Source organism: Rattus norvegicus, chromosome 1 (genome assembly GCF_036323735.1).
Source record: "Rattus norvegicus strain BN/NHsdMcwi chromosome 1, GRCr8, whole genome shotgun sequence".
Lineage (NCBI taxonomy): Eukaryota > Metazoa > Chordata > Mammalia > Rodentia > Muridae > Rattus > Rattus norvegicus.
The window spans coordinates 148,997,048-149,007,174 of NC_086019.1; the positions used below are offsets into that span (position 1 = coordinate 148,997,048).

The window sequence follows — 10,127 nt, forward strand, 5'->3', positions numbered from 1 at the left end:
GGTCTTGGATTCTGTGGCAGTGTTGGAAATGTCAAAGGACTCACACTATGATGCGGGGGGTCTGTGAAGTGATATAAGCTTGGCTAAGCAAGTGAGGCCAAAGGGACAATGATGAGTGCTTGAGGAAAGAAATCCTTCCATTAAGAGTTAGAGCTCAGTTAAAAAACAGTCAGTGTAAGACAATTCTTGGTGAAATAGTTTATGGCCTTTATTACATAAGGTCAGGGATTATATAAAACTTACTGAGTGGGATGGTATTGAGGGGTAGGTAAATGCATTCTATTAACTGATTTTAAGATGCTACTGATGCTGTATTTGCCTGGGTAAGAATTCCATTGGTAAGCTACTTGGCAGAATACTGTGAACACTTGGTTGCAGGTCCCTTTGTTACATGGTTACATGCTCTGAAGCAATCACAAAACCCAGGAGGAAGTGAGTTCTGATCCTGCTTGGCTCAGAAGAGGATTCTTCTGGTGCCAAGGTAAACACTGCCCACAGATACATAATAAACAAAGGATAATATTAAAAAGTATTTTATCTGCTGCTAAACTCTTAAAATGAGTGGACAAACATAAATCTTCCACACACTATTTAGCTAATTCTAAATACTAAAAGTGGGCATTTATAATACTAACAAGTTTTTGCCTTTTTGAACAAATGGTCAAAATGTTTTAAATTAAATGTGGTGGTAATATGGTTATCTAAGAAAGTTTAAAAAAAAGGAAATAGATGGTTACAAAAGTAAAAGACACGTATAGAACACCAAATATATTGTACTTGAAAATTAAATCCTCCTACGTCATAATAATCAAAACACTAGGTATACGGAACAAAGAAGAAACATATTAGAAACTTATAAATACAGAAATATGAGAATTGCACCTTGTTTTCAACAGAGACCATAAAATCCAGGTATTTTAGCTCAGACTATTATATTCTATAAAACTCCCAATCACCATAGATAGAGAAACCAAGATGTTTCATGACAAAAAAATTTGAACAATATATTTCTACCAATCCATCCTTACGGAGAATGCTAGGAGGAAAATGCCAAGACAATGAGTATAACTACACCTACAAAAACACAAGAAATTAATCATTGCACAGAAAGGCCAAGAGGAGAAACACACACACACAAAGCAAACACCAACATTAAAACAAAAGGAACTTACAGTCATTGTATATTAATATCCCTCAATATCATTGGACTCAAATCACCAATAAAACAATGCAGATTATCAGACTGAATACATAAACAGGAGCCATTATCCTGCTGCATAAAATAAAACATACCTCAGGTACAAAGATAGACACTACCTCAGAATAAAAACTGTAAAAGGGTATTATGAGAAAAAGGATGAAAGAAACAAGCTCTGGTATCTAGTCTAGTATTTGATCAAGTAGACTTTAAACCAAAATTAATCCAAACACTTGGGGAAGGGCAATTCATACTCATCAAAGGAAACATATACCAAGATGACATCTCAATTCTGAACATCTATATCCCAAATGCAACAAGACCAATATTCATAAAAGAAACGTTACTAAAGGTCCTACAACATCTTGAACATTACGTATAGTGAGGACTTCAACACCCCACCTTTATGAATGGATATGTCATAGTCAATGGACAAGAACTAGGCAAACCAGGGATAAAATCAATCAATGAGAACAAGAAAACAATACAAAGAATTAAAAATAGCAAGAGCTTGTTCTTTGAAAACATCAAGAAATAGAAAAAGCATGACCAAAACTACCCAAAAGACAGAAAGAAAGCATCAAAAGTAACAAAGTCAGAAATGAAAGGGGAGAGATACAAGTGAAATTTTGGAAATTAAAAAAAAATCATTAGGTCATACTTCCAAATCTTGTACTTAACAAAATTCAAATTTTAAACAAAATGGATGATATTCTAGAAAGATAGCACAAAAATTAAATTAAGATCAAGCAAATAAATAAGTCTATAGTCCCCAAAAGGAATGCAAGCTGTAATTACAAGTCTCTCAATGAAAAGAATCACAGTGTCAAAAGGTTTTAGCACAGAAGTCTAACAGACTTTAAATGAAGGTCTAATACCAATACACCTCAAACTATTCTTCCCCAAAATGGAAATAGAAGGAAAACTGTCAGATATATTCTATAAGGCCACAGTCATCCTGATACTTAAACCACAAAAAGACTCAAGAGAAAAGAGAATTTCAGACCTATATCTCTTATGAACACCTATGAAAAAACAATAAAATTCTCACATACTAATTCTAAGAACACATCAAAAACATCATTCACCACATTCAAATATGCTTCAGACCTATATCTATTATGAACATCTATAAAAAAACAATCAAAAAATTCTCACATACTAATTCCAAGAACACATCAAAAACATCATTCAGCATGATCAAATAGGCTTCATTATAGGGATACAGGGACAGTTCAATATAATCCACAATATAAACAACCTGAAAGAAAAAAGAAATCAGATGATTATCTCATTAAATGCATCTAATTTTTTGATATGTCATTTATGTTAAAAAAAACCATTCATTTAAAAAAAAAACAAAGTCTCTGGGAGATCTCGGATACAAGGCAAATTCCTAAACATAATAAAAGCAACATAAAGCAAGACAATGACCAACATTAAGTTAGAGTGAAACTTGAAGGAATCTCACTAAATTCAGAGACAAGATAATGCTGCCCATTGCCCCCTATCTATACATTATAGGCCTGAGCAATAAAAAACCTAAAAGAGATCAAGTGGATACAATTGGAAAAGAAGTCAAAGTATTATTATTTGGAGATGGTATGAAATTATACATAAGCAACCCCCAAAATTCTACCAGTGAACTCCTACCTGTGGATAAAACATTGACCAATGTTGGAGGATGCAAAATTAACTCAAACAAAGTGATAGCTCTCCTTTATTCAAATGATGAATGCAATGAGAAAGACATTAGGGAAACGACACCCTGCACAGTACAAATAAGTTTTATAAAGTATCTAGGTTTAACTCTAACCAAGAAAGTGAAACACCTGTATGAAAAGAATTATCAAGTCTCTGGAAAAATAAATTGAAGAAGATATTGGGATGTGGAAAAATCTTCCATGTTAATGTATTAGTAGAATTAACATAAGGAAAATGGCCATCATACCAAAAGCAATGGACAGATTTAATGTAATTCTTCCCAAATCGCGAAGATAGTCTAAAGAACTTGAGAGAGCAACTTCATATGGAAATTGAAAAATCCCACACTAACAAAAATAATACTGAACAATAAAACTTCTGGAGGAATCAATATCCCTGATCTCAAGCTACACTACACAACAATAGGAATAAAAACTGGATGTTATTGATAATAGAAACAGAAGGAGGAATGTAATTGAAGACCTGGGAATAAACCCTCACACCTATGAAAACTTCATTTTTGACAAAGAGCCAAAAGTGAACAATGAAAAAACTTCAACAAATAGTCCCAGTATAACTCTTGGTCTACATGTAGGAGAATGCAAATAGATCAATATTTATCATCCTGCACAAAGCTCAAGTCCAAGTGGATCAAGGACCCCAACTTAAAATGAGATACACTGTGTCTAATGGAAGAGAAATTTGTAAATTATCATGAACACGTTGGCACAGGGCTCAATTTACTGGACAGAACACCAATGGCTCATGCTTGAAGATTAACAGTTGATACAGAACCTGGAAAAAATCCAGGGCATATACCTCCCAAAATGATCTACCATTGCACAAGGACACATTCACTGTATTCATAGCAGGTTTATTTGTAATATCTAGAAACTAGAAACAACCCAGATGTCCCTCTGCTGAAGAATGGATAGAGAGAATGAACTTCACATTCACAATGAAATACGAGCTATTAGAAACAAGAAGACCATAAATTTTGCCAGCAAATGGACTGAACTAGGAAATATCATCTGGAACAAGAAAACTGAGACCCATAAGTATGTGCATATTATGAACTCATTGATAAATGGATATTAGCCATAAAGTGCAGGATATTCGCCATACACTCTACAGACCTAAAGAAGCTAAAGAAGGAAGTGCTATGTATGATGATTGAATCTCAGTTAAATTGGGGAATAAAATAGTCATATAATACAGAATACAGAAAAATCTCTTGTAAGAGGAAATGGGGAGCAGGATGCAGGGGATCAGGATCAAGTGTGTGGAGAAACAACCAAAAGGGCCAGAGGGCCAGTAGAATAAATGAAAATGTGCGGCTGGCAGTGTTGGAGACTGGGGGAATCTATCGGAAGTGCCAGAGAACTGGGAGGCTCCCAGGAATCAAGGCAGATGACCATAGCCTAGATGCAAATAAGTGGGGATATGAAACCTGAAGAGATCACCTCCTGTAGCCACGCAAAAACTCTAGTGGAAGAATAAGGACACCAACCCACCCACAAAACTTGCAATTTATCCTGTTTCAAGGAAATGCATGGACAAAGATGGAACTGTGACAAAAGGAATTGCCAAGCAGTAACAGGTTTGACACGAGACCCATCCCAAGGGCACACACCAATCTCTGACTCTATTAATGAAACTCTGTTAAGCTTGTAGACAGGACACTAATATAACTGTCCTCTGAGAGGCTCCATTCATTGTTCGAGTGAAACAGATGCACATACCCACACCCTAACTTTGGGTGGACCTCAGGGACTTTCATAGAAGATTTCAGGGAAGAATTACCTGTATTGGATATGAACTCACAGGATGACTAACAGAGTCAAGCCACGTGGATCCTTGGGGGTTCTCTGATGAGCCACCAAACAAAGAGCATATAGAAGCTGGACAAAGGTACTTGGGACACACACAGCAGCTGTTCAGCTTGCTGTTCATTTGGATTCCCCAACAACTGGACAAAAGCTATCCCTATAAATCTGGTGCCTGGCTGGAATTTGTTCCCTAACAGGGCTAACTTGTCTAGATTCAGTGGGAGGTCATGAATCTGATTTTGCAGAAATTTGATGTTGCCAGGGTGGGTGGAATGCCCAGGTGGTCCCAACACTCTCTGAAGAGAAGAGAAATAGGGGATTGGGAGAAAGAATCTATGATGGAGGACCAGAAGATCGTAGTGACTTGGATGTAAAATGAATGAATAAATAGATTAATTAATTAATGTAGAAAAAATTGTTGAATAACTATATATAAAGTTGCTTCATTCTCAATACTGTACAATATTTTCTTATGTTCATGATCTTACAGTTTAGACTTGAATTTATTCAAGAGACCCACCAATTGGTGGAGCAGTCCACAAGTTGATTCTAGGAAGTAATGATGAATACATTAAGATGTCACGACATTGGTTTGTGTTTATGTAAGATTAACACAGTTCTTTTGAGATCTTGGTCTCTTTTGGTTCTCTGGCTACTTGTTTTTCATTTCAATATCTTTGCACTTGCTCTCACCACTGTGATACTATATTCCATGACGTCCTCAGTAACATCAAGACTCTGATAGTTCTAGATCATTTCTCCTGAACTGAGAATAAAACAAAACTCTTTTCTTCTTAAAATATAGACCATTGCCTTAACTTTTTGCTGTTCACCATAACATGGTGGGATCTACCGCTGTGTACCTATTGCTAATTACACTCACTCACTGTGAATGTAGGATGTAGATAAATCAACCTTGATGGATCAGGAAAGATTCCCTGATGACTGGCTTACACAGTGCCAGAAAATTGTCTATAGTCATCTGGAAAGAAAGACAGCAAAGGTCTTACTGAACACTGTGCTCAGCATATCTTAATACTGACCTGCCTGTTATGTGTCTTTTGGTCACATTGTAGTGGGATATTTATGGGATTTTCCAAGCACTTTGCAAGTTTTTGTTCCTGCCTGGTACTGTAAATATGGCCAAATGTTCTTGACTGGGGAGATAGCTGTTTTGCCAAGTGGTCATACTGTCAAATTGCTTTTTAAACATTGATGTTTCTACAGCATTTTGTATTGATTTCTGCTTTGTCAGAGACGCTTCTTATTTCAGTGAGTAGTAACTACTGAGAAACTTATGGCTATTCAATGTATCTAACACAAATAACACTGAGTGCTCAGTTGCAGGTGAGTTATCTGTATTAACTTATCCCCATGTGAAGCTCAGAAAAATGAAGTATGAGGAGGCAGAAAAATGGAATAGCAAGGGAACAGAGAGGAAATCTGTAAAATAAATACCAACTGACACAAATGATGTGACTGTTACATTTCTTCCACTCACAACAGTCTCCTGCATAAAACTTATACAAGGTCAAGCAGAGGAAACTTCCAATGTTCACTGGTAAGGGACTTCACAGGTCTCACCTTTGGCAGAGGTGCTGATGGCCATTGGTAACTGTCGAGGGAGGGAGAGTCACTTCCCTGATCATGCGGCCATTGGTAGGAAGCCCATTCACAAGTGGATGATTTTATATCCTTGTGCATATGAGTAAGACTAATTGGACTTAGGGGTTATTGATTTAAAACAAAAAGGAAAGCAAAAATTAGAGAGGGAGATGTCCTGCTAGGTAGTAGGTGTTGTAAGAGAGAGGTAGGAAGTAGCATATCCATATGTTATAATCTTCTGCATATGTGTGAAATTTTCCAAACATAAAAAGAAAATATTATTTTAACATTTTTTCTTTTATTGCCTTGCATTGTGATTTTAGAAAACATATGTGTATAAAAATATGAAATATTAAAAATTAATCTTATTGTGACTACTTGTTTATATTTATATAAACATGTTTGAAAATATATAGATTGCTCACATATGTATATATTATATATTCACTGTCTATATAAATAAAATAAAATACCATAAAATATTAAAAGAAAATAATTGGGCAGAATAACTATTCATAATTCCAAAAACTTTCCATAAGGCATACATGTAGACATCTGAAATGATTGAAATGATTAATATATATATATATATATATATATATATATATATTTCAGCTAAATAATTTGTAATGTAGCTATGTTTACAAAATGATCATTACTCCACTCATTACATAAATTATATCTTACTAAATTTTACAAAAAAACATATAGCTAATGTGTGCTCCAACATTTTTTGTATTATCAGTCTTTGTTAACTCCTTTTTTCATGTTATTAACCATAATAGAAGTATACAAATAGCTATAAATATCGTTGAAATATTTTGGAAAAATATATGAATAAATACAAATTGCAGGTATAGAAACATGGATCTACAATAATTTATATTATAAATGGATATTTGACTGAGGATTATATATAATAACCTCAGTTTTGAATAAATTTGTGCTTTTATTTACAAAGCTTAGGAAATGATCAACACTATTACAGTAACTTTTGTAGTTTGTGGAATTTATGATATATAATTCACTATTGAATAGAAAAGTGTTCTAGCAATACTTGAAAACAGGGGAGATCACATCAGTGGTGTATGTTAATTCATCAGATGTGAGGAATTGCAAATATCTTTACCTCAACTTCCTAGAAAACTGTAGTAAATATAACCATATTTGTGATGTTATTACTTATTACTTCTCTCTCAAATGCTAACAGGTGTGATAAGCAGCATCGTTTTTAAAATAAAAATATGCAGATTAAAAATTCATAGGCAAATGGATGGAACTAAAACTTATCCTGTGTGAGGGAACTCAATCACAAAAAAAAAAAAACCCACATAGTATGTACACATTGATAAGTGGATATTAGCCCAAAAGCTAATATCCCAAGATAAAATCCATGGACCACATGAAGCTCAAGAAGGACAACCAAAGTGCAGATGTTTCAGTCCTTCTCAAAAGGGGGAACAAAAATATTCAAAGAAGGAAATATGGAAAAAAAGATTGGAGTAGAGACTGAAGGAATGGCCAATCAGAGCCTACCCCACATATGTATCCAGCCCATATACATACAGCCACCAAACCCAGACAATATTGCTGATGACAATAAGTGCATGCTGATAGTAGCCTGAAATAGCTGTCTCCGGAGAGGTTCATTTGTTAGAATGTAACAAATGCAGGGGATAATGCTAGCAGCCAACTGTTGAACTGAGAATGGTGTCCCCATTGGAGAAGTTAGAGAAAGGATTAAAGGGTCTGACGGTGCTTGAAATCCCATAAGAACAATAATAACAACCAACCAGAGCTGTGAGGGACTGAACCACCACCCAAAGAATATACATGGGCTGGAAGTAAGGAGGATGGAAGGAGGAATACCTGTATGGGGAGAGGGAGGGGATGGGGACTTATGGACAGGAAACCTGGAAAAGGAATAACATTTGAAATGTAAGTAAAGAAATATATCTAATAAAAAAGAAAAAAAGAAAAAATAAAAGGATTGATCAGAAAAAAATAAAGTAAATTGATTTAATGGAAAAAGAATACACATGGACAGACCCAAGGCTCCAGCTGCTTATGTAGCAGATGATGGCCTTGCTGGGCATCAATGGGAGGAGAAGCCCTTGGTCCTGCCAAAACTGGACCCTCCAGTGTAGGGGACTCTCAGGAGGCAGGAGGGGTACATGGTTGGGTGGGGAAACACCATCACAGAAGGTGTAGGGGATGGGATAAGGGTTTATGGAAAAGAAACTATGAAAGCAGATAACATTTAAAACATAAATAAAAAATCCAATGAAAAAAGAAATGTGCACATAAATCCAAAAGGAAATATTAATACATCACTTCATTAGAATTGCCATTCCATACTGAAGAGTTTAGATCATGGACATCACTTTACACTATGCAATGGAACTGCCCCTATAAAGTGTACGAATATACAAAACGGTAGGCAATATATGTCATGTAGGCTATTGCATTAAAAAATATGCCTCTGAAAAGATGGATCAGATAAACTAAAAGCATGATAAATATGGAAATCGTCGGGAATAAAACAAAATTAATCTTGGTTATGTCTTAGTGAGGGAGACCAAATAAGAGAGAAGACACAGAGTATGGAGTATTAAGGTCTGGCAAAGTATATCAATGCTATATATTATTTACATTGATATACAATTAAGGAGAAATACATTAAAGGCCCTTACCTCTTGTCTAAATTACCACTGAACTGTTCATTCTTTACATGACCAAACTTTGTATAAATAAAAAAAAAGCAATCAATGTCTTTGTCTTCTTCCCAAGGTGTCTTGGTTTTTAATCTCCAAAAACAACGGTTGTCAATTGAACTGCACAAAAGAAAAGAAAGCTTCAGGACAAGAAATGCAAACAGAAAAGTGAACATCTTTATCATTTCGCCAAGAAAAAATAATTTGTAAAAAAGCAAGATACACAGAAAAGCACCTGTCAGATAGGCACATACATACATATATATGCCTCTTTTTATTATTGAATTCACTCATCACTTGCATTTATTTGAACTCTTCTCAACTTGCTCTCTGGAGAACCCATCAGCATTCTCAGGCCTCAGGCTCTGCATCTGTGTTCTTATGCCCAGGAGCAAGCCATATTCACTAATTTTGTTTAAGGATTATTCTTCAATACTATTTATGATTCTGCACATATCAGTCAACTTGACATCTCCAGGCAAGTATTCTCCAGGGTAAATTTAAAGTCCCAATTTTAAGTACTTGATGCAGATTATATCTGACATACTAAGCAAGTTTGAGTTGGAACTTAAGAAACAACTACTCCTAGACAAAGTGTACTATAGACATAGAGGTACCATGCCCTAGAATATCTGTCATATGGAATGTTGTCATGTATTTGGTATTCAGACATCTACACACCCACAATAATTACATTCTTCTTCCCATCTTTCACACATGCATACACGCACACATGTTTATGCATATGTACACACATATGCACACACACACTCACTCATACCTGACTGCCCTTATACTGAACTAAATCTCACAAAATGGGAGGTATTAGAGAACCAATCATCATCCTGAAATCAGATCAGAAATACTTAGCAGCTTTTCAATTTCAAGGCAGAATCTAAAATGCAGTTTGACTTCTATGCATAATATGGGTCTCATTTCCCGTGTATTGGTATCTTAAGATCTGACATTTCCCTAACTGAAATAGTAATTTTACTCATTATTTTTTCTTTTATATGAATAGAGTACTACCTGGAATGGACTCAGTAGTTTTAGAATAAGTTCTTTCTGGTCATAAAA

The 10,127-nt window shown here is 35.1% G+C and overlaps 1 protein-coding gene across 2 annotated transcripts in view; it reads right to left on the reverse strand.

Moving 5' to 3' along the window:
- The window catches only part of Vom2r42 (vomeronasal 2 receptor, 42), a 44,840-nt gene extending 35,605 nt beyond the window's left edge, over positions 1-9,235 (reverse strand). For both annotated transcript variants that reach the window (XM_039090204.2, NM_001099511.1), the window contains exon 1: positions 9,030-9,235. In XM_039090204.2, coding sequence (XP_038946132.1) covers positions 9,030-9,235 — 206 coding nt within the window. The remainder of the gene's footprint in view (positions 1-9,029) is intronic.
- Positions 9,236-10,127: the final 892 nt, after the last annotated feature.